Source organism: Nyctibius grandis, chromosome 13 (genome assembly GCF_013368605.1).
Source record: "Nyctibius grandis isolate bNycGra1 chromosome 13, bNycGra1.pri, whole genome shotgun sequence".
Classification (NCBI taxonomy): domain Eukaryota; kingdom Metazoa; phylum Chordata; class Aves; order Nyctibiiformes; family Nyctibiidae; genus Nyctibius; species Nyctibius grandis.
The window spans coordinates 5,716,281-5,741,747 of record NC_090670.1 but is presented as its reverse complement, the minus strand read 5'-3'; the positions used below and the strand labels follow the sequence as shown (position 1 = coordinate 5,741,747).

Sequence of the window (25,467 nt, the reverse complement as noted above, 5' to 3'; positions counted from 1 at the left end):
ACCACTGTTCATATTAAAGACGTATGGCAGGAAAAATTAAGAAACAAAAATACTGTAATATTTTGGATACTGGATATGGTATCCAAAACACTGCAGTAGCTTGGAGGGAAGTGTGATTCTGTGGAATTTGAAAGGGTGTTGAGTTATGGGCAAACACTAACCACTGAAGAAATCAAAGGGACTGAGTCGGAGACATTGCCTATAGAAGACAGGCAGACATACCTCCAGATATACGTGAACACAGAGCCCCCCCTGCTTTCCCACTGTGGCCCTTAGGGGGACGGTTTTTGGGGGGGATAATTGCCTAACCACATAGTAAAAGGAAGCGACCTGTTTCTGAATGCTGTATAGACACTTAATACGCATAGAGGAGCCAAAGAAGTAGTGCGCTTTTGTTATTAATAGCTTTTAAAAAATCAACATGAGATTCACCCACGTCTACAGTGCCATGACTTCTGTATCAAATAACTAAGAAAAAAAAAATGTCTTCACACAGAAATCACTTTGGCTTCTATACAAACACAGTGGGTCCCGAGGTATTAAAGAGAAAAGGGGTAAGTCAATGTTCTTCAACAAGCAGCTCCTACATAATGAAGCCGCTCTCTGAAACTTGCATTAAGTAAATAGTAGACTCGCCATCAGGTTTAGAGGTTTACTTCCAATAAAGTGTCTGTGGAATATGCAATTCTATAGCATTTTGATTATAACACAGATTTTAGTGAAGATAGGGTAATGTGCTACAGCTACAGGGATTAAATCTTTTGATACTTTCTGCAACTCTAGTCATAGAAGTAAAACATTTCAGAACATGCCCCTTTAACTTAGAGCTCTTCTGGTTAGATTTTTAGCACATCACTTCTCCCCTCCCACCAGAAAAGGTGCATTGCCAGGTGTTCCCATAAGATATGTATAAAACAGAAGGGAGATGCACACTGACGCTATCAGAGAACTGATAATGACTGTTTAGGTCTATGTCACAAAAAGACTCTAATACAAAAAAAAAATTATGTGTCTTAAAATCAGAACAGCAACTAGCACTACAGAAGCATATTTCTTCCAGATATAAAAACCTTAATTGGAGAAAACCTGTACCATTAGTGGTACATGCCTTATTTTTAGACCATACCAATCTTGCCATCACTCTTGCAATGTTCTTATTCATTAGGAGAATTTGATTACTGATCACTGTCAGGCTTGATGAAGTAGGCATGAAGGTACAACTTTCAGAAACGCATCAGTCTAATTTGTCAAATTTGCAAGTGATCGTTAAGTTAATTCTCCAAGCTGAAAGAATCAAACGTTCACCCATCTTAATAAGGAAAAAAAAAAAGATACCAAGCAGTCTAATACAAAGCATCCCTGTTACAGAAAGATTTTTTTACACTTACACCAGGGAGCTACCGAGTGTCTCAGTGAGCAGAGTTCAATATATTTGACAGAGATAAGCATCCGATTCACCTGGATGTCATACAATTAAGCTATGGCCTCATATTTAAACCTAAGCATGCTTCCTTTCCTACAAACCCAGGGTAACAGTAAAAAAAAAAAAAAATGGTTTGCATAAACATAAAAAGAAGTACAAATCTAAGGCTAACATTAAGAGGCTGAAACTATCACTTACTACTGTCACAATGCTGAAGCTGAATTCTGCTAAGCTCTCAAAGACACAATGGGAATTGAGAATAGTTTTCCTCAAGGAAGTTACAACAGTATATGGCCTACCACGTACTCAAACTGATTAATCCAATTAATTTTAGTAAGTATTACAACATAAGTTTGAAAAGCAGCAAGAAACGAGGACTTGAGAAGCATAACTGAAAAAGCACTTTTCTATATGCTCAGTTATGCTACACCCATTTAGCTTTCACCACTTTGATACTCAGAACAAGGCAGTTACTACATATGCATTTTTATAAAGGACAAGTTTTTGCTAAGCATGAAAGAAATCAAGGTTTGCTTTGTAAAATTTTTCCAATCAGTAGTACTGAAAACTGTCAAACTGGTAAATTAGTTAATAACTCAGTCAGAAGATTAGAATAAAAATAAACCAGATTAGACTGAACATGAAATAGATGATACAGCCCATTTAACCCAATACATTCCTAAGAATATCTTTAGAAACACAGAAGGAATCTCTTATGGGTTATCAGCTAAGTCACCCTCCTATTAGAAGCAACTCTGCCACACCATTCCCTTCAGAAACAGACCAATCTCCAAAGGCTCAGGTTTTTTAAGACTATAGGCAGCTAAGTTTCTAGATAGTTGCATTCATGATGAATTCATATACATTTACTCTGGTATTAACATTGCCTTTTACTTATGCAACTTCATTTTTCTCCCCAATGCTTATGCACATCACTCTTCTCCCCACATAGCTATAATGTAGTCATGTCCTCTCTCAGCTATTTATATTGCTAATCTAATCAAGACAATCTTTTCTAGCTTCCTTCTGTAGACTGTTTCTCCATTCCTCAATCATCATAAGTAGTTTTTAAGTTCAGCTTTCCACTTTAAATTCCTTTTTTTAAAATGTACTGAGTGTTTTAGATAAGGTCTTAGGAGCGCATTATTCAAGAGCATAATAATTATCTCCTCTACTGGAAATACTTGACCTGATACACCTTGCAGCCACATTTGCCTTTTTTATGCTGTACTGAATCTGGCTGGGATTAAGTTAATGTTCTTCATAGCAGCCCATATGGTGCTGTTTTGACTTGTGGCCAAAACAGTGTTGATAACACACTGATGTTTTAGCTACTATTCAACAGTGCTTGTGCAGCTTGAAGGCCTTCTCTGTCTCTCATTCTGCAAGTAGGCCTGGGGTGGGCAACCTGCCCCCCGCTGCCCTGACAAGCAGGCCAGGGCAAGGGCTTAGCTGCTCCCCATACAGCTACACCCCAGTGCAGCTATACTAGTCCTGCTGAGCACAGGCTATTACTGCCTCTCAATCATTTCCAACTGATAAGCAACTACTACACCACTAGCTTCCAGCATTTTATAATTTACATGGAAGAGCAAGACCTTATGCTTCAGCATAACGTATTACATTGTTTCTATTAATCTTGGTCTCAAGATATTTCTACATTTGTTGTAGAGATAAATATACCAATATGAAACTATTCTGCATCTGAGGTACTCAAGATGGGTTTTCTTCCTCCCTCTTGGTTTTTGATTTTACTAATCTTGTAGACTTCTCAATCAAACAATCAGATATCCCTGATCAGTAAACATAAACTTAGGACTTCTTATTTCCAAATACTACGTATCACGTGCATAAGAATTTTGTGAGAATACATACTCAGTGGTCAAAGATAGTACTTTTAGCAACGTAAATATATATTAGAAATGCTAATCAATTTCATGCCAACATGGCCTGAAGCAGGACACCATAGCGAAACTCATCAAATAAAGTCAGACTAGAAATAGTTTCCCATCAAATGGGAACTTCCAAAACCATTATGCCATAGCAATTAAAAAAAAAAAAAAAAAAATTAAAAAAAAAATATCAAGGATTTCCCAAATGAAATATGAATGAGAATTTTGGATACCAAATATGTATTTCCAAACACATTAGTTTAGGTAGTATATATTTCAGAATATGAAACTAAGAAAATGTAACAGTATGTAATGCTGTTAAGTCCAATAGTGTGAGGTCTATGAGAAAACAGCAGCCCTTGTGTTAGAGCCTCAAGAAAGCAAAACGCCAGAAACGGAGGAGGGTTTCGGTGATGCAAGAAAAACCGCAGACAAAGGATAAGCAAATTTAATTTGATTAATTTAATTCCATTTACACTGTACATTTTTCAACATAGTAGTTTTATTTAAAAACATTCATGTTAAAATTTGAAGAAGTTATGAATTACATAACTAACTGTGAAAAGACCAGGCAACTCAATTTAGCCCAGTGTCCCCAGAATAACCATTTCCCAGGTCCAAGAAAGGAAGAAGAAATTAATTTAGAAAGTCTTACAGAGAATGGGACAGGGGTGCAAGCAGGAGACAGCCCCTCATAATATTTTGTGCTCAAAATAAGACCAAACCAGCCTGAAAGCAGGTTTGATTTACAGATGGCTTTTGGGTTGTAGCAGTATCCTGAAACATTCAGGTAGTTTCATCTATCACTAGTAACAAGCAGAGTTGTTTCCACAAGAAGCCTGATGAGACTTCATTATCCACCTGGTAAATGCTTGCCTTCGAAACTGAAAAACTAGAGCCTTTAGAGCATTTTTATGTGGGAAATAAGCTATGAACAAAACCAGAGATATTTTCACATACCTGAATCAAGGATTCACTCAGCTTCTCTTCATCCACCTCTAAAATTATATTTTTTATTTCTTCATAAGGCAAACGGAAAGAACCCAAAAATATTGCTGAAATTCAGTAATAAATAATTAGAATTAAAAGGGTCAAAAAGATTTATATAAGAAAGCAAACTTAATTTCTAGCTACTGAAAAATCATATCTTGATCCAAATTAAGATGATTCACAATTAAGAAGTTTTCTATAGAAAACAAATGCTAGATGAGGCACAGTATTGCAGTTCGCCTTACAATGAATTTCATTTCTAAGAAATCAAACTATGACAACACTTGTACCTGTTTAATCGGCCTCAGTTGCTCCCTAGCAGTGCTATCTCTAGCAATAAAGCCCTATTTTTATGAATGGCAACATCTGCATTACTACTTTAACAGACTTATTCAGCCACTAGAAGACTTTATTTATTATTTTTTGCTTTCATAACCATGTATTAACAGTTGTACTGCACTTACAATTGGCCAAATTATATTTACATGACATTCTAGAAAAAATTCCATGTCAAAAGGATAATGAAGAGCTGGGCAAAGACAAAAAAAATACCCCAACTCTACCACTTTTTAGGGTAACTAAACTTACACAAGAGACAATGTATATTGTATACCCTTCAAAGATGGAGTTCTCAAAGCAATTTGATCTCAGGATGTTATAACATCCCAACAGAGCCCCATTCAATAAACTACAAAGTATTCGTAACAGATGGATTAGCATACCATTTTAATAAATGACTGTATATTCAACCTAACTACTATGGATGATTTTCCTGCATCCATATTTTCAAAACTTGAAATCACTTTTATATCACTTTTAAAAAGTTTTATAAAAACATTTATATTGCTTGTGTCATAGTTCATTTTCTTCTTAAGAAAATGTGCTCATGGATGTGGTAATAAACAATGCACAGATTTGATTTTACACACTTCATTTGCCACGACCATAGATGGACTAGTGACATTTTATGGTATTTCTAATTCAAATAAAAGAGTCTACTAATCTTAATGATTGATTTCCCTCCATAATTAAAGAGAGAAAAAGCAAGTTTTTTTTAAAAAAAAAAAAAAAAAAGAAGTAGGACTGTTTTCCTTACAATTTATAGAAGTAGTATTTGCACCTAATATCCTATTTTATAATATTTTTCTCTTTAAAAGTCTAACCCCCACCAAGCTCTATTTCTCCATTACTCTAATGAGAAAGAACCATTAGGAATGGCCTCTCAACCCTAACCCACAAAACCTACAAGCACAGTGCCTTCCCTGAACCACTGATTATCATTTAATTATACTTCCAGTCTAAAGCAATTAATGAAAGAATCAACTTTTTGTTACCAAAAAAATATAGCTCATGAACATTTAAGTGTACACCATTTTTCCATGTTACTTTTTAAAACTATCCAAATTTGAAGAGTGAATTCAAATCAAATGTATGTAAAACACTTCTGAACTTAAGACTTATGTTCCCATTAGCCAGTTTTTAGAGAAAGAATACTGCACATGTAAACAAAGAAGAATATTTAAGAACAGTCATGTGTACATGCTAATTACATATTCACCTAATGCATTTGACATCACTTACATAAATTTTGTGCGGTTTTTCCATCCAAAATTCTTAATTCTTTAATCTTTTTCTTTGACTGAGCTATTTTCTTTTCTTCTGATTCTTCTACTGCCTTTTTAGCTGGAAAGAATGTATTTATTAAATTCTGATTCTTATTACAACTGTTCGATCTTAACAGACTAATAGCAACTCAGCTAGAAAGCCATAGTAATGCATCTATTAGAATCAGTTCAAGGAAAATGAATGCACTGCCTCAATGGTAAAATATCCAAAGAAACAAAACAAATTTACAAAATTAGGAGGAACGTGAAATGAAAAAGTTAATATGACAATGATCAATTTTCCCAAGCACTATCAAATTATATTTATACATTTTAACCAACAAAATTTGTAATCTTCAGCTCCAGTTTATTCCAGGCACTTTTAAAAACAGTGATTTAGTGTTACCTCAAAGCACATGAGTGCCCTCTGTTGAAATATTAATAACTCAAATACCATTTGAAGTTCTTAATCCAAAACCAATAAGAGAAATCATTTGAGATTTATCACACTACAGAAAGGTAGGTTTTTACTAATTATTTATGTTGTCACTGCTAAAGAGCGAAACCAAATAAGAAAATACCATATATTTTAAATTGATTTATTTTTCATTAGCAAGGATCACTAGCCTGCCTTATATTCAGTACTTAAAATTATATAGATAGTAATGTGGTATTGAAATATTTAAAATATATGCCGATTTTTGCATAATTTAACATATTTAATTTTCACAGAATTTTCTTAAGTATTAATTAAGTAAACTTATTAACAAGGATTTATTTCCTTTTAAATATCACATATTTGGCACTGATGAAATAGAAACTTAAGGTGCTTAACATTAATTAAACTTAATGAACATTTGAAGACATTCAAAAGTAACTGAAAAACTTGGAAGTCAAATTAAGAGAAAGTTTTAAGCAGACTAATTATGCCTTTCCTCTCTAAGCATTGTTTTTTGCTGTACTAATTTCATCAGTGTGGGTTTCATTACAGGTATCTCCTAAGAACAGATGTTAATTTTTAGTATGAAGAATAACACCAAAACCCCCGTTTCAACCTCTTCAAAAACACAGAACAAAGAAAACAGTTATTTTTCTCCTTATACACATTACCACTAGGAAAACATCTGGCATAAAATAATTCTACTGGGTTTATACCACTTGAATAATGAGTTTGCCTTGGGCATTTTCATACCAGCACTAACTAAGCTAGTACAAGATAGTTCCCTCATGCTCAGCTACCTCTAAAAAGCCTAAAGCAGAAAAAGTTAAACAGAAAAGACAATTCAACAACAATGCAAGTTTATGTCAGTCCTCCACTGCACTAACAGCCCTGGAATGATGGCAGAATCCTCCAACAAGTGGTTAAACCTGTCTACGTACTCTAGGAAGTCACTCTTTGCAAAAGTGATGAATAACTCCTTCAGAAGTTCTCAGTAAGAGATTCAAGAAGCCCAAGTACTTTGTCCCCACACGAAAGGAGCCTCCGTACCAGCAGAGTAGAGTTCAGACTCAAAGGGCCTGTCAGGCTGTATTTCACATCACCGTGTCTCTGATAACTGACAAAGCTAATGCACTTCTGTTGTGTTGACGCAAAGCATTTTTAAATCCCCTACCCTACACCTCTGCTTTTCTTCTTGAAAGTTAAGCCATTGTCACACAAATTTATGTAGATTAGTATTTGGACTTATCCGGAATACATATATATATATATATATATATATACTTATACACACACACAAACAGGCACACATATATATGTGGACTTCTTGTTTTGAAGAAGTGGAGAACATGATATTCTTGGTTGTCTAAAACTATTTCCCCATTCAGTTGGTAAGAAGTAAGAAAGAAGCAAGCATTTTTTAAAAAAAACAATTAACAGTCACTGAAATGACAAAATACCCACTGATGCATAGTTACCTCACACCCGTTACACCTACAGAATGTTTTGCTTGAGTTTACTTTTCTTTACTGTCTACCTCAAGCAGAGAGGAGAGGGAACGGGAAAGAGCCAACATGATAAAGCCAAAGAGGAGAAGGTAGTTTTAGCATACACCAATGTGTCTTTGAAGACCAAAAAATACAGATCTAAACACCAACACTACACAACCTGCTTTTTTCTTTTTTTTAATTTAGAGTTCTGTTAGTAACAACATATTTGTTTATCAGTGTTGGAGGAAAAAAGCTGATGCAACATGCTGCAAGGGATTGTTTTCTGTTCATCTTACATTACACAGCGCATGTGCACCTCAAGTGCATACCTTTTTTGATGCCTTCAGCTGGGAACTAATTTAATCCCACAGTGCACTGCTTGAAACCCATGTAGTGTTGAAAGAAAAAATGGTAACACTAAACAAAATGTTATCTAAGTCTAAAATACATTAAACAAGACTAATGATAATCATGGCAAAGAACATACACAAACATGGTGAAATACTTCAGAGATGTAATTAAGACAAAAATTCTACCACCAGTGCTTTTGTGCTTCTGTAGCAACAAAAGCAAGTGCACATGGCTCTTGAAAATTGCCATCCTACACCTCTTCATTAATTCAGCTACTGAATGGCATTAAAAGCCACCACAATAAATTTTTAGAAATACATACAATTTTATTTAATTCTACTGGAGCTGCTAAAGCATTTTACTCTCAGCTGAAATGTCCAGTTCATCTTAACCTCCCCCTTTCTTTTTTTAGATAAGGAGTGAATAATTTTAATAAATAACAGTAAAACCTGACAGTCATTATTATGATGAGGGTGAAAATTAAAGGGAGACAAAAAGGAGTACATCAAATTACAGTGTAAAGAAAGCAGAGATTTAGGTGAACTTTAGCCTATCTGAATCTGAGCCTTGAACTCCAATTTCTATCAAGTCTGTACCCACAGTGAACACACGCCCTTACTTTGTCACAGGAAATGAATGACTAATTTCTTTGTATTTCCATCTAGCGAGAGGCTTACCAATTGCATTTACTAGTATTTGGCAGCTAAAGTAAATACACAGAAGAAATTGACTGCTTTATTATTCCCTTTACCTGAAAGGCCACCTATGGTACAGAAGGAAAAAAACTAAGTGTACATACAGTTTCAAGGGATGAAAAAATACATACAGGAGTATGAACAGCTGAAACGATTAATTACACTGAGAAGTTCACTCAAAACAACACCCATGTGATATTACTTGGCAAAAAAATGAAATAAGGAACCTAGGAATGCCATTGAAAGATTAGAAGATATTTTGTAGCACAAAAATTCAATCAATTCTATTGCAACTTAATGAAACTTCTTTAAGCCTGGCTAAATGGATGATATTGGGAAGCTACTGACAGTTTTCTATTTCTGTGTTACTTCTAGATGCACCCAAGAATGGAAATAAAAGTCAAAGAAAGCAGGAGAGGAAGGAAAGTCAAACAGTGTCGTCTCAAATTTGCTCTTGTTCTCTTCCCTCACCAATACACCACCCCTGAGTCTTTCCATTTGCCTAACCACATACTTCCCACACTCAAATCAAACAGTGCAGCAGTTCACACAAGTTAGGCCTAGTTAGCGTAGCTGTTAGCATAAGCCTGTGAACTTCCACCAACCACGTGTTTCAGTAAAGTAGATGAAACATGACCAACCTCTTGCTCCAGACAGCACAATGAATTTTGGCAAGCTTGTGTGCTCAAGGAAACAGAGAGTCAAACTATGCAAAGAACCTGTTGATCATCAAGACGTGCAAATGTGTCCAGAAGCATCCTGAACAAGCAGAGCCCTGACAATGGCAACAAGTCAAAAAACATTGGTGCTAGCTAAATGGACCAGTGACCAAGGAGGTATTCTCTATCTAATCCTGTAACCAGTGAAACTAAATGTTCAAGTGGTCCCAGAGGAGAGACTCTGTGAGATGCCATGGTTCACACAGCTGAAGCCACAACTTCTCTCCTGGACCACATCATCTCTCCTGCAGAACACATTTGTCATGCAATTTGTGAACTGCATAAACTGAGACTAAAGTGGTTAGGTATCCAAATCCATTTATAGTCTCCACACTGTCATTTGGTCTCAAACTTTGACAAACAGCAAACCATTTTCCCAACTATCCAGAGATAAATGCAAGAGCATTAACAGACGCTAGCCGCGCCCTCTTGTCAAACACGAATCACACAGCTGCCGACTTAATTATTCCCAATACCACCTGGCACTTTGCAGTTCACCTAAAATCACTGTTATCAATTCCTGAAGTAAGATTAATTAAGCACTCCTGCTGTCACTCTGTCCTTTCTGCAATCAGAAGAGCTAAATACCTGGTACAGTATTTAAAAAAAAAAAAAAAGAGAAAGAAAACAATTTTATTACAAAGAAAACAAGCAATAGATCTGAAAGTGGATCTTCGTCTGAGCTCTCAAAATAAAAAACAAAACAAAACAAAACTGTCAGGAGAAAAAATATGGAACCTCTTGCAATCTCCTAGGTTTTTTGCCTAATTAATGTAATCAAGCTGAAGGAAGTGACATCAACCCAACAGATTATGCTCTATGGAAGAAAAAAAAAATCATGATTTAGTTTTACAGATGAGTTTTGTCAAAAAATAGCAGATGTCTACATTCCTATTATTTGTTCTTATAATACAATTGATTGTTATTATATTTGACCACCCCATTTTTAATGACTATATGAAATATTTCTTGCTCTATTAAAATTGCCCTAAAATGGTTGGAAACTAGTCTAATTTTCAAGTGCAATTTGAAAATCTGCATCAGGAACCTGTGCAGAAAAGTTGTACTGTTGAAGTGTACTTAATTAACCACTCCATATTGCAGTTGCTTTCAGCTTTCTACCAACAGCTTGATATCAAGCAGATATCTGGGCCACAAATACTTTATTTAAAAAAAAATAAAAAGCCACACACAACTGATTTTGCCCCCTTTTTACCCTGCCAAAGACCAATGCAAAAGATGATGCTTTTGCTGAAAGACAGTAAGCAAATATAACAAATCCGCACATACAAGTGATCACAGAAATACATGCAAGTACTCCTTCTGAGCATCAGAAATCAAAAAACAACAGGTAAACAATGATTCAACTGAAAATGTTCTCAACAGGCCTACTAAACTGTGTTTAACAGACTAACTAAACTACTAAACTTATTTATGAAATGTTGAGAAATTAGTCTTCCATAAACAAATGTTTGAAGCTGTGGCCTTGTGGTGGACAGTATCAAATAAACCTACTTAGTTGCATGTGATCTATAACAAGCATACCTTTCAACCTAATCATATGTGGGCACAAATATTTTTGCTACGTCAGTGACAAGAATACAAGCTATTGCAACCTTTAGATTAGAATTACTTACAGTTTTAGCCAGACATTAGAGGACCACGACTTGTTTGGACCAGGAACTGCCACACCATACATCACAGGGAAGATGTATTGCATCTTTCCACATTACAATCGTTTTGACTAATGATCACTCTAACTAAGATCATCCCAATAGTTTCACTACACTGTGACAGTGAAACATTTCTGGCATACTAATGTAACTCTCTGAAAAACACACAGTAATGGAGACTTGGAAGATTTCATACTAAGACAACCAAAACCGTGAGGTTCCCCCACAAGAACTGAGTTAGATCCACGGATTAGGTAATTGCCATCACTGAATGATGTATTACTGTTTATCTTTTGTGTAGCATGTCTGCACCTTTGATGTAACAGTGATCTTCGAAAACACAGAGAAAGTAAATCTAAATTAGTTCTGAATAAAATTTGTAATGACAGAAAAAGGAGGCAACAAACCAGGAAGACTAACAAGCAGCGGGACTAAAACACTGGAAAACTACACATCTGCTTGAAATACAGAGATTGTTGCCACAGGTTATGAATGGTAAAAGAACATGAGTTCGCTGAAGATTTTGCTATGTATAAAGATGTGACCTGTGGCTCAAAAAAAAAAAAAAACAAACCCAAAAAAACCCCACAACAAACTGTCAACTGTTGGAAGCTGAGAAGTATCACTATTTAGTTTATTCTGTCTATATACATAAAAAGACAGACGTATATATACACACACACACATATATATATATATATATTAACATACATGTACTCTTTTGGCCAAGCATCTGCTCTCAGTCACCTGATGAAGACAAAATACGAGGGTTTTGTCCTCAGGCCGGTTGAGCCTGTATGGCTTTAAGTGTTACTACTACCTTCTAACAGATTTACCTTGAAAAAGCTTTCTTGGGGTCCAAATATCTCAAAGTGTGTTGAAAACACCCAAGCACTCACTGAATACACGTGCAATGATTATCTGCCTTCAAGAGGTAAAGATAAATTACTTCCACGTTACAGGATTAGTCTTAGGGGACCTACCTGAGTACTAAATTAAGCCACTTGCGTTGTAGCAGACTAAAAATAGTCCTGAAATGCACAGCTACTGGTCTCTCACCTTTATCAACAGCCAGGTTTCACTATTCACCTCAGCCCATTTTAAGCATATACACATACAGAATCCACAGTATATTCTAAATTTAGCAGATATAATCTATGCTCTGCTTACCTTTATGTTAACAACATAAGCAAAATTTGGCTAAAAGGATTCATTAAGGCAGCAGCCCTCAGCTCTAATGATCTAAATGTCTTAAATGCAAGAACAAAAAAAAACAACGAAAGGAAAATGTCAAAACTTATTCCATGTGTGCTACCGTTCAGAATACACAGCTTACAGATAGCTCCACACTGACACATAAAAATCAGCCAGTATACCATGAGGACTTTTTGCTTTTAGGAAGCCTTTAAGTGATAAATTTCTTATCGCTTGCCTCTTCACATTGAGAAATTATTCCATAATAGTATTATAAAACAATTATATTCCCACCTTACTGAAAAGGAAAAGGTATCTGAAAGAATGGAGTTTCAGAGAAGTTTCTGTTTTCCACAACTCCGCAAGACACAAAACACTTACAGAATATGCAATGGTGTGATTTCAACTTTACATCCTCTAGAGATCATTAACAAGTAATTCAATAACTCAACACAATTATCAGCTTTTTATCTGTGTTAATGCCTATGTACCTAGTATTTTCAATTTCTCAATGAATTAAGAAAGTTAATAGCACAATTGTTAACTTTTAATCCTTTAGATAGCTTTTTGATGTCTCTTTCTGTAAAGAGCCTTTATTCATTCAGATAACAGATCTGTCCTTACGCTGTGTATACATGGCAGAAATTCCTGCAGTGGCAGATATTCTGTTCAAAGCATCTCCTAATAGCATTACAGTTGAAACAACTATCAATCAAATAAAAGTTGCAATCTCAAAAGGAGATGAGGAAATATTTTTTTTTGGTCAGCAAAAAAGGAAGAAAGATCAGTTTTGCACATAAACCCAACAGGCATGGGGAGGGGAGCCTTTTTTTGTAAACAAGACATCATTGCAGGTGAGCACAATACGTAGCTGGAACTAGGCCACGAATCAGACCACATTTTGTCAGTTTACACTTTTACAGAAAAAAAAAAAACCCAGACTGATTTTCATATAAGAGAAATTTGAGAGAAAGTACATTTAGGAAGTAATATAGTATGTAGTAGGTTCTGCTGAAAGATGGTGGGGACATCTCTTTAATACAGACTTAAAAGAATTATTTTACAAGTAATGTCATAAATTTTGCTTATAACTACTTCTTTGTTTACGGTGGGTTTTTATTTATTTAAAAAAATACACTGTTATTCCTGGAACTCTGCTGGAAGCTTTCAGGATATTACAATACAGGTGCATAGTCTATGTAACAGCACAAACTTTCCTGGTAAGTAGCTGCTCTGTTTTCCATCCTTTCCTTCAGACTTTCATTTTTCCTCCCTCTTTCCCTTGGGTCACAAATTGATAGCCAACTGCATGGCTTTACTTCAGCTGAAGAACCTGCTTTCTAGCAGTACCTAGAGATGGAGCTTCCTTTACCAATATTGAGGTTTCCAGAAAACATTAGCTACAGCTACAAATAACACATCAGAAGGCAAAAGGCATCGTTTTAAAACCACCCCGGGCAGAATTACAGAACACAGACCTAGAAGTGACAAGTGACTGACCTCCAACTCATTATCAGTGTATTTTATGAACATATATAGATATAAATTCTTACACAGGAGAGGTAAGCCACACTTTAGGAAATTTTCCACAACAGATCATCTTAACAGTTCATTTAACAAAATATTACTGTAAAATCCACGGAATGGGCTATTTAATCGTGTTCTGAGTAACTAGCCTCAAATTCTACAGATTTTTCTAGTATCTAATTTAAATTCCCTTGCAAAATATGAAGTTGCAAAAAAAATACTTGAAGACAACTCTCTTTTGAAGGTTATTTTTCCTGTTTTGACATTAGAGAAAGCATTCTTTTCAGTCTAATCTTTTTACCTATTCATACAGAACATGTTTTATTCCAGGAATACATATTTTTATTTGTTTAAAAACAAACAAAACCCACTTCTTTTTTTCAGTTCAACGCAGATTCTTTTTTCAGTTTAACTTCTGAATTTCATTTTCATCGAAGTCATAGAAAAAAAATACTCTCTCTGTAAAAGCATTATAGATCAAGACCACTTCATGAATGTATTCATATTTCATGCTAATTAGTCTTTGTACACAATCCCTTTCCCTGGTGTGCCTAGTACATGTGTCTCTGTCCTCAACTGCTCGTTAAATGCGCTATAGTTTATTTGAGCACTGCATCGCCGAGACTGAAATAGACATTTCAGAATATAAAACTGCCTTTCTTCCTCTGCTGTATTTTATAAAGCTGCTACAAACAAAAGCTCGATTTCCCTTAGAAAATCAAGGCATACAGTAGGCTGGAATCCCAAACTTGTTGAATATATGTATGTGGGTACCATGCCCTTGTTTGTGTAAGAGAAGTACTCTTACTCCTTGCTCTTTTTGAATGGGGACCTCTGAGACACCAAACGTAGGAAAAAAACAGTGCATGCCTCTGAGAGTTTACCTCCCCTTGACTTTTCTTTATAGTCAATTCTGACTCTTCCACCTTTCCTCTTCAGGATTTTAATTCTTAAATTCTGAGAACTCGGGTCTAAGAAATAAATACATGAATTCCGTAAGTTACCACCTAAAATCTAAGACATTATAACTAAGACAGCTCAGTCACACCATTGTTAAAAACACTTACAAGAGACCTTTTAAGACAATACATGGCTGTTCTCACTCCAGTATTTCTCCTTCCAAGCCTTTAACACAAAACACTGCTCTACATGTTCACCACAACCCCAACACCAACCACACTTTCCGAACATCAGTTCTTAACATTTCCAAAAATCATTTTTTTATCAATGAAACACAGAAGTCCATTAATTTATTACATTTTTAGAATTACTAAGCTGTTCCCCAAGTTTACTGAAGGTATACCAAAAAATACCTAAAATTACTCAAGCAGTAGAACTATCATACTTCACTTAAGCAGAAAGACTATGATAGTAAAATTCTCATACTTCAGAAAAAAGAAAATAGCCTTTCTTAAATTCTACTGCTTAAGTTGAGCAGCAGGGGTTTTTTTATTAATATTCTTCATCAACACTTTCATTTCCACAGATTTCTTAACCAAATGATGGTCTTACACCAAGCATATATACATGTGACATCCTCTACAAACTCTGTTTCACGCTTCACACTAAAAAAGGCAGATAATCAGTCTGTATCTGTAGAAGTAATAGAAAGTAAGAAACCCTGCTAGTTACTTCCTGACTGTATCCTTGCTCCTCAAGTCTCCAGTGGGGAAGACTAAGTTGTCCTAGTGACATTTCAAAAGGGTTAAGCAGTGCTAATTAAACGAAAACTGAAGGAATTGCCTCCACATTAGAGCATTTGACCTGGATTCTAAATAAATATAATGCTGATTTTGAAAATTAACTCATTTTATTATAGGAATTGTGTGAAATACATTATGAGATACCTCAAAGCTAGCAACTTTCCAATATCCCAGATCTGAAGGATTTCAGATTTCCTGTATGTTTCAAAAGAAAGTCTTCACAAAATACCAGCGTTCCCTCACATGAGTCCACCACAGACAAAACTTGCAGCCAAAATATTAGCATCAGCAAAGTCATGTATGAAAAGAACTACTTCATTTATTCTCAATAATATTTACAACACCACCTATCTGTACATTTCATCATACAATACTGTGTTTTATCATACAAAATTAGTGTTAAATACAATCAACATAGAACTGTCAGGCACTCCTAAGTAAAGCAACCACTTTTTTGTTAAAGTGGTTTTTAAATACAAATTTGGGGGTGAATATTCAGCTTCTGATTTACTTCTAGCAAATAAGTAGTATAATTGTTAGTAGGTCATACCAACAGTAAATTTATTTTACTTAGTACGTTTTTTCAAAACAAAATATATATTCTTTGTGACTCATTGTTACAAATTACTTTCCACATAGAAAAGGAATCGTTTAACTTATTGAAAGGAAAGAGTGCTAAAATGCTATTTGAAATAAAATATGAAGAAATAAAATTTACAAACATTGCCTCCTAATTGGAAGCTGTTGGTTTCAGCCCCTTCAGAATGCTATTCTCATTTTAGTCCTTTTGTACTATGATGAATGAAACGGGTACTGATGCTCCTGAAATAAGACACACACTCCCTTCAACAGGAGCAGATGCTGTCCAACAGCTACCATTTGCACAGTGCCTTCCTCATACAAAAAACTTTACACAGGAACATACATACATACAAGTAATTCTTGGGAGGCCTCATTTGTGATTCTCCTGAACAACAGCCCAGCTGCAGAGAAACTACATGCATCATTTCTAAGATCAATTTGGAAACTGTGCTAATCTAACTAGTGAAATTCTATTTATAAAGTATAACTTTTAAGGAGTCAACTGCTACAGTTAAGCCTTAGTACCTAATGCAAAATCGAATACAAAGAACACATGCGCCTTTCCCCCACCCCTATCTTTTTTCTCTTGATACTTTAAACACAGCAAGACTGGGTATTGTTATCTGGTACAAATTGCCCCTGACACTTCTGGGAAGAAAAGCTTTTATTTCGTTGGTAATTATATACAAATATATCTTTTCCCTAATCAAGAAATACATTCTTATGCATTTACTGTGATCATTGTTAATTCTAAGGTCATTTAAGAATTAAAAAAATGCATACGTAAATATATAAAAATACCAGTAGACACATGCATATAAATCTATGCTAAGTGGTAATAATTTCAGGCATCAGTTTATTTAAACAACGCAAAGCTTTTTCCATCCCTGAGTTCAACAGCTTACCGATTGGACAATCCAGTTGAGAAGGAAAGGAAAAGATGAAAAATGGCAAACTAATAAATCACTCTTTTTTTATGGTACTTGAATTTATTCTGCTGTTGAAAAAGAACAACAATTTCAAATACACTGAAAGATGAAAATAAACCAGCCTGCTTCACTTCTATGTGAAACTAAGGTATGAAGATTGATTACCTAAGCATACAGTCTAACTAAATTAAAACCCTGTAAGACACAGAAATATTTGGTTACCCTACACTGCGACGCAGTATCTTCCTTTGGTTTGGATTCATACAGTACGGAAAAGGAGAGGGCAAGGACAGAAAGGAAACAAACATACACATGCTGAATTAATCAGAAGACTAAGGGAGCCACCTGCAGTTTGCAATCCAGAGACAAATACATCATGAGTCTGCCCTCTCCTCAATATCTGGCAGAGGTGTACATAGAAAAAGAGTATAAGTTACTCCAGAAATTAAAAAAAAAAACCTGCAAATAAGACACTATCCTTTAAGAATAGGTGGTTTCACCGAGGAAAAAAAATTACATACTAGTTTCTTCAGATCAATAATCAGCCTGCTTTATATCAGATGTAGAACACAAAAGACAGCTTTAAAATGCCCTTCCTGACTAGGTGATTTGGTAGTCAGTTATACATTCCCTTCTTGCATAAAGGTACCTTGCACAACCGAAATTAGAAGGTACAATAAGGTTCAAAAGACACAATCTATTGTGAACATTCAACGGCTCAACAAGTAGCAGCAAAGGGGCCTTAAAGAAAACTCACTGAAGACTGCACATGGGTATTCCACATGTGAACATAACATGAACATCTTCTGTATGATGCTAACGAGTAAGACTACACTATATACTTGCAAATGGATATTACAGAATTAACATGTTAATAGTATCAACAAAATGTGTTCAAACGAGAAGGGTTGTTTTAATTAAAGCCCGAAAAAAAATATATTAAGGACATTTGCATCCTCCTGGTTTAAGTTATCTAATTTGTTCCACACATATGAAGAAATTAAATACAGACAGTTGTGCCTTTCATATTGCTCTACTATAGAACTTCTTTGGGAAGAAGAATAATTTCAAATACTTAAGTTGTTCAAATTTTCTGGCATGTTTTCTTAACAATGGAAAATATATATTTAAGGTGTAATAAGGTGTTCTTGTGGATGCTGCAAGCAAGGGGAAGTAAAAGCTAAAGTGGGTGGGAATAGCAGCCCACCTACATTCTGGCTTTTAACTCACTACTCCAAGAAAGCTGACATTTAGATCTCAAATGACATGTATCCACAGAAAGCAGGAGGCAATCAGAAGACTACCACCGCTCAAGCTTTAATAATTCACTTTAATTAGAATGTAGTCATCCAAACACTTTAAGGCAGAGAACACTAAAGTACAGAAATTTTACCAGAACTGAAGGAAGTCTTGATGACCTACCCCAATCAACAAATGCAAACAGAAGACCATAGTCAATCATCTACTAGCAGAAAGAAAATCGTCAGTATCTTTTAAATAGGATTTTATCAGAAGGCTAGAACAACTCTAAGGAGACTTAAAAGGAGGAAAGTCTCCACCATAAGATCATAGAACTTGTGGTGAAGAACTTGAGATGCTGCTGACTTGCTGCAACATCATTTGACCTTAACTCTTCAGGGGGACATCGCCAGGTGAGCATAACATCAGAAAAAAGCAGGGGTGGACGATAACAAGTTCCTGTTTGAGTGCTAGTATCAACATAACTGGAATAAGGATAAGTGTTTGTTGTATTTTGATTAGATTTAACACCTTAATAAAGTACAAATAAGTGTTGAAGTCTCCATAAGGGTTGTATACTTTTTGTTTATGAAAACACTGAGTGCAACACCTGCATACACCCTTCATACCACTTGCATACAAGTAATAGTCAGTATTGCACCTTCGTCTATTTTTAGAGCCAGTCCCCTCGCTATTTCCAACAAATTTAAAAACATATACCTTATAAAGTTTACAATAAACTCATTTGGGTAAGCACTGTTATCTGCTTACAGTCCTGCACAAGTACAGTTACCTGAACTGTTTAGAGTCTAACTTTTATAGCCTAAAAAAGAAACTACCACCTTCAAATAAGTATTATTAATAATGTTGACAACAGAGAATGTTGATATCATCACTTTAGTTACTCTTATTTAAACATCATCTTTTTCTTAACCTTATCACATCATATGTGGTTTCTTCCTCAGGAGCAACACTGTCTCCCTGGACTGTGTTCTTCAGCTTTTTTCGTACGTTTGTTAATGCTCTTTCTTAAATTTTTCCAACCACCTTTTCACACTATATTCAGTCGCCCACTTCAACCCTCTCCCTCCTCAACCAACAAAACATGTTTAGATACTAAAATCCTAGCACTGACCCAAAACATGAACAAGTTAAAACTAAATTTTAGTTAATCCTAGCAACATTTTACTAATTTTTCATGATTACTGATATTTTAAAACTGAGCTACAGATAAGCCCTAGAAGTTGTTCACAGAGGGAGATATCAAAGCTAGGACTGGACAGCCACCTAAGTTTTCACATTGTAATTACTAAAACAAGATCGTATTTCAGTTAGCTATTTAATATATTTTATATTACGTATATATTATTACATTATACATGTAAAAATAAAAACCTGAATATTTTGTTCAATTATAGTTTACATGCAAGTTTGTATCTTCTCTTGTCTTTTCTCACTCAAACTCCTGTAATGCGAGAAATACAACTCAGCTATTAAAACCTTACTTCAATTTTGAAAACATATCAGAATGATTGTTGAATTGTATTTTAGAAGTCTAATCATAAAGAAGCAACAGATTGAGAAGTTTTCCCCTGAGGTAAATTGGATGGATAATGAATTCTATACTGGAACAATCCCAGTAGTTACAGACTATTATGTACTAATTGCTACCTTTACAGATCTACTGTACACATAATTAATTTCTTCAGAGCACACTATCATTCTTGACGGGCAAAATACACAACCTAAATTGCAAGAGCCAGAAATTAACATGATCCTTCAGGGAGAAGGCATTAACTTGCTTTGTAGTGTTTTGCAATTAGACTATCAATCAAACAGTAAAAAGTGATTTTGATAGCAGCAGGCCAGATACATTAAGTATTGCCACATTATTACAAAGCTAACTGAGGCCCCAAGCATAGGACATATCACAACTTATCGACAGAGTCATAACATTTTAATCCTTCACCTGCTAGAAGGCACTTCATCATGAAATTATATATGTATTTAATATTCACAAAATTAAACACCAGCATGGGGAGTTTTTGAGATCATATTCCACAAAGCTCCATAGACATCACACTGCTGCGGATGGTGTTGTTTTCCCTTATACCAGTAGCCAAAAAATATAATTTGATGTCAGTTAAGGGACAAAAGCAAAATTTAGAAAAAGAATGTTCCAGCTGCACAACATAATATGACCTGCTTAAATGATTTGAAAGATTTGCTATTAAGTAGGTTCTTGCCAAGAACTCTAACATTTTAAGCACTTCATTCTAGTTGGTTGGACTTTTTTTGGTTGGTTGTTTTTTTTTAAGACATTCTACAGAAATACAAACACACAGACCCCCAACCCCACCAAAAAGCAGTAGTCCAAGCTTCCAAATGTATAATCAGACTGGATTAATATACTAAGCATAAATTCTTGTTCAACCTCATCACAATATTTCCCTCACTAGAAAATTACTATCATGCATTTAATCAAAAAAGTGTAACTTTTTTTAGTTCTAGAATTTTGGTAGTGGGACCACCTAAAGACATCAACAAGAAGGCATTCTTAGTTGACAATGTACCTCATTATTTCATTGTGCATTAACAGCAATTAATGACCTAAGATCACATAATAGACTCACAAGGACAAGATGCATTTATCTGATCACTTGGGTCTCTTCTCTTCAGTTATTAAGAAATACTGCAGGGTTAAGACTATGTAATCCAGCTAAGGAGGATTGTTCATAGAGTTTGTTTCACATTTTCCTTATACTCCATAAACTGGAAAGGAATTTTTTTTTAACTAAGAAAACATTTATGTGATCACACAAAGCTTAAAATTCATCACAGAAGGTTTAAAAAGTAAAAAAACCTCACTATGTAAAGGTTATCCTCCTTGTTAAAAAAACCTTGTCTGAAGACACTGGTGTTTGCAGGTAAGATTTAACTGTTTTAAAAATAAGAAGATAAGGTTGAGCTAACAATACCTCAACAGAATTTCTGTCTCTTGCTATTTAAATATCAAAACACAAATCAACCCATGACAAGATCATTTTGAAAACCAAATACTACTGAGCCTGAAATTTTCAAGTCATGACTCAAAAACTGTAAAAGGATGATGTATATTTTCACCAATAAAATCACCGCTTTCACTCTTAAGCAACACGTGATTCACAATAAAATAAATTCTGGATGATATCCCATTCTCTTAGAATTAACTAGGTCAAAACCAAACAAGTAACTGATTGGAAACTCATACTATCTTTACTCTTTCCCTCTGTGCAGCTACACAAGGAAACATGCATCTGTGTGTTTCATTGCCACCCACAATGCAGTAACTGTCCCACATCTTAATACCACCCAACTCGTTAACAACCACCACAGCTGCCCACTGATTTTCAAGTGTGTCTGATCTGGAATATCATTTAAATGCCAAAATGGTCTGTAAGACTACAATGATTATTTCAATTTCTGCATCTGGAAGCACAGTTCCAAGCTCAAAACACTCATCTAAGATCTTTAATGAAAATTTGAAGCCCTGGAGTCCATTCATTAGAGGCCCTTAAAAGGTATTCGGACCATCTGTATTTCTCTTGAAGAAAAATGGAGAAAATCCTTCCAGACCGTACTGAGACAGTGATAATTAGATCTCAGTTAACTTAGTTCAAATCCCAAGATCTCAAAATCGTGTAAAGTCTGAAAGGGAATACTTTTTAATGTTTCCATTGCTCCCTGTACAACAGATGTTTTCATAACTGTGCTCAGTAACTGATTTCACAGACCAAATACTGCAATTTGACTGTTAGTACTGATTTGAACCTAAGTACGCTCTACATAGTCACAGAGCAACAGTATTAAATATTTAGTGTTACAGTAGCAAGTAAAGATTTAACCTTATGCATACTTTTTAGAAGAAAATTTGGATCTAAGCATATTTGAAGTTAAATTATTTTACCAGTCAGGGAAGACTCCTTTTTGGTTCCTGGTGCTCTGTGATTAAACATTCTTATGTTTTACAAGCAGCTGACTGGAGAATGTAATAATTCATTAACTAATGAAAATTGTGCTTCAGAAGTGTCCTGTTATGACACTCCCGCCCTCCGCCCATTCAATTTTGGTCTCCAAAAAGTACCACATCCCCACAGCTTTGGCTGCCTTCCTTGAAAACAGGCGGTACTCAGATAGCAAGGCAGCATATAGTTTAGTGACAACCAATATAAAGTTATTCTTGGAGTATCTTAAAACAAAACTATGTTAAATGAGGAAGAACCCCATAGTGTCATTCTCATTGTGCCAGAGAATCATGAATATAATTCAGAGGTTTAATCAAATTTGAGTGCTGCAACCTATACGGAACTACACATTTTTAGTAAGCATGTATACTGGAATTTGTTTTACTTCAGCTCCCACTGACAGTCCAAAATGCCATGAAATACAAGATAGTAATCACGAAGTCATCACAATTGCTTTTGGCAATTGTCAGTTTTCTTCCACTCATCCATTTATTTGTTTTACATGCTGACTATGCTCTCAAGAGAATATAGAATGCATTTCTATTTGTATTTCTATCATTCTCCTGCAACATACTAGGAGATCACACCAAGAAATGGGACTAAAGCAGAAGAGAAATTTGATCCTAGATTTTGGTTGAAGTAAGTATTTTGGGGATTAATGAGCTGCCTGTGGTTGTTAAGGCAAAAGGTGAGGAAGAATCGTGAATATCATTTAATGTTTCCCTTTGCAGAGAGCAGTTGCATTAAAAAGTTGCTTGTGGAATGCAATTATCTGAGCTTGTGCTGCAACTAAATTCTCTGAGACTCTTCTTGACTTCTAGTAGGTTTTCAAATTTTAAGAAAAACTTCAGCTTAAAGACAGACAATACTGACCTTCTCTACTAGTCAGTTAAATAAGATTTTAATATCCTGGGTAATACATAGTAGCATTTTTAACAGTCTTCCCATTCTTTGTTACGGCATCTTATTTTCTACAACCATTACCTGAGAACAACATAAGGAACAACAGAAAAAATATCTGCAAGGCTACGACCACAGTAAGCTATTTAGAGAATTTCTGTTGTTTGTAGTTTTAGAACTGTGCAACTACGTCAACAAGAATTTCCCCTCAAATGAAACCGACAGCTATGTCAAAATTTCAAGAGGGTTTTTTCAGCATTTTTAATGAAGAAGCCTTTCAGGAATTCAGAAACATTTCTTCACATTTCTGATGAAAGAATTCAGGTCAAGGCAGAAGCTTGTCATTTTCATTAAGAAGGGCCTCATCGCGTTGTAAGTGTTACCTGTTGCTAGGGGATCTTTCCCTTAAAGGTTTTCCTGTCTTGCTGTCACACTAAAACCAGTGACGAACTCCACATCATTTTAACCTCACTGCAAGGCTCTGAGCCAAGAATCTATCAAACTTCTGTATTGGAAAAAAGTGTTAAATTACTACATATGACGCTTCTGTATTACCATGTGTAATATCTGAACATTTAGAGCAGAAAGCATTGTAAAAGCAGAATACTAACGGTTCAGATTCAGTGACTACTGAAAAGGGCAAGAGCTCTGAGTGAAAGAACTCTGTATTTATCTTACAAAAAACACAGCTATGACAAACTCTTTGAAGGGATTTCAAAAGAGCACAGAAAAAGACGTACTCAGAAATAACTCAAGGAATCTATTCAAGGAATGATTCAGGAAAGTTATGGTGCTCTGAGAGACCTTCCTTAACCTGAGTTAACTTTTCAAACACTGTATTAGTATAAACTGCAGTTCTTATTCATGAAATTCAGACAACAGCCAGGATACCACAAACCTCTACATGCAGCACGACTTAATTTTGAAGTAATAAAATCCTCAAGTAATTAGTAGAAGTGAGAGCATTGTAGTGGTTCGAATTAAAACAGAAGAATCCCTATGGTTAAAATACAAAGCATCACATGAATTGTTAATTCTCAAAGCCAAAAAGTTAAAGTAAAAAAAACAGCAGCACAAAAATGCTTACAGTCAGTACACACTTCAGAATCCTCAGTGCTTGTTTCCTTATTCAGATTTGGCCTATGAACACTTGATACGTCTGGCTCATCCACCTTCAGGAACTGCACATCCCTAAAGTATATTGTATTCTAACTGGTTGATAAATGGACAACAGATTTGTAGCTGGATCAGTAATTCATTCTTTCAGTATCTACCACTTTTTGGACTCTGATTTGTTGGGCTTCCTCATTAGCTCCTGAGTAAGTTATTATTGAACCATACTTCAACAGTACTTGCTTCTTTTCAGTGCCTGAAACAAATTACCAGTAAACGGCCACATATGAAACACTGATCAATTGACCATTAACCATGGATAATAATGAAAAGACTTGAAGAGACTCTATTCAGCTTCAGAAGCACTCAAAGACCATATGAAAGCCATGAAGAGCTAAGGATGGTATTTAGCTGTTAGTAACTGCATTCCCAACTCAGATATAAATATTATCATCATATGTCCTATTGAAAGAATTAAGTGTTTGAGAAATTAATGATTTTTTTCATCTAAAACCAACAGCAGAAGAGCTATTTACATGACATACTGAGCAGCCTCACTTACACTTGACAGAAAGCTCCATCATAGGTTTTATTCTCACTGTATTGTTCTCTCTAGTAGTCAGACACATTTCACACTGTGTTCCAACAAAAATCAGTAGACTATCTGACACTTTCCCTTGGTATTATGCAAACAGTTTAAAGAGTGTGCACTCACACATTCAACCCTTTGAAAACTAACTTACATCATTCACTAGTGACAGTTTAACTGTATATAACCTTCTTGGGGGAGATGCTTCTTAGATTACACAACACAAATTCAAATACTAATTAAAGGAGTATATTTAAAGACTTTCTTTTTTCTTAAAGGAGAGCTGCATATAGTAGTAAAAAAAAAGTGAAAGCAAAGACTAAAGGACACAAACACAAGAACTCTGTAAAGAATGATGGTTTCAATCCACATATTTCAGAATCATGACAGTAGGCACATTATAGAGCTGTG

General features: G+C 35.1%; 1 protein-coding gene across 4 annotated transcripts in view; it reads right to left on the bottom strand.

Annotated features, from left to right (window-relative positions):
- The window catches only part of DIAPH2 (diaphanous related formin 2), a 214,441-nt gene that overhangs the window by 138,655 nt on the left and 50,319 nt on the right, over window positions 1-25,467 (bottom strand). For all 4 annotated transcript variants that reach the window (XM_068411748.1, XM_068411749.1, XM_068411751.1 and 1 more), the window contains 2 exons: window positions 5,887-5,988; window positions 4,276-4,370 (listed from right to left, as the gene is read on the bottom strand). In XM_068411748.1, coding sequence (XP_068267849.1) covers window positions 4,276-4,370; window positions 5,887-5,988 — 197 coding nt within the window. The remainder of the gene's footprint in view (window positions 1-4,275; window positions 4,371-5,886; window positions 5,989-25,467) is intronic.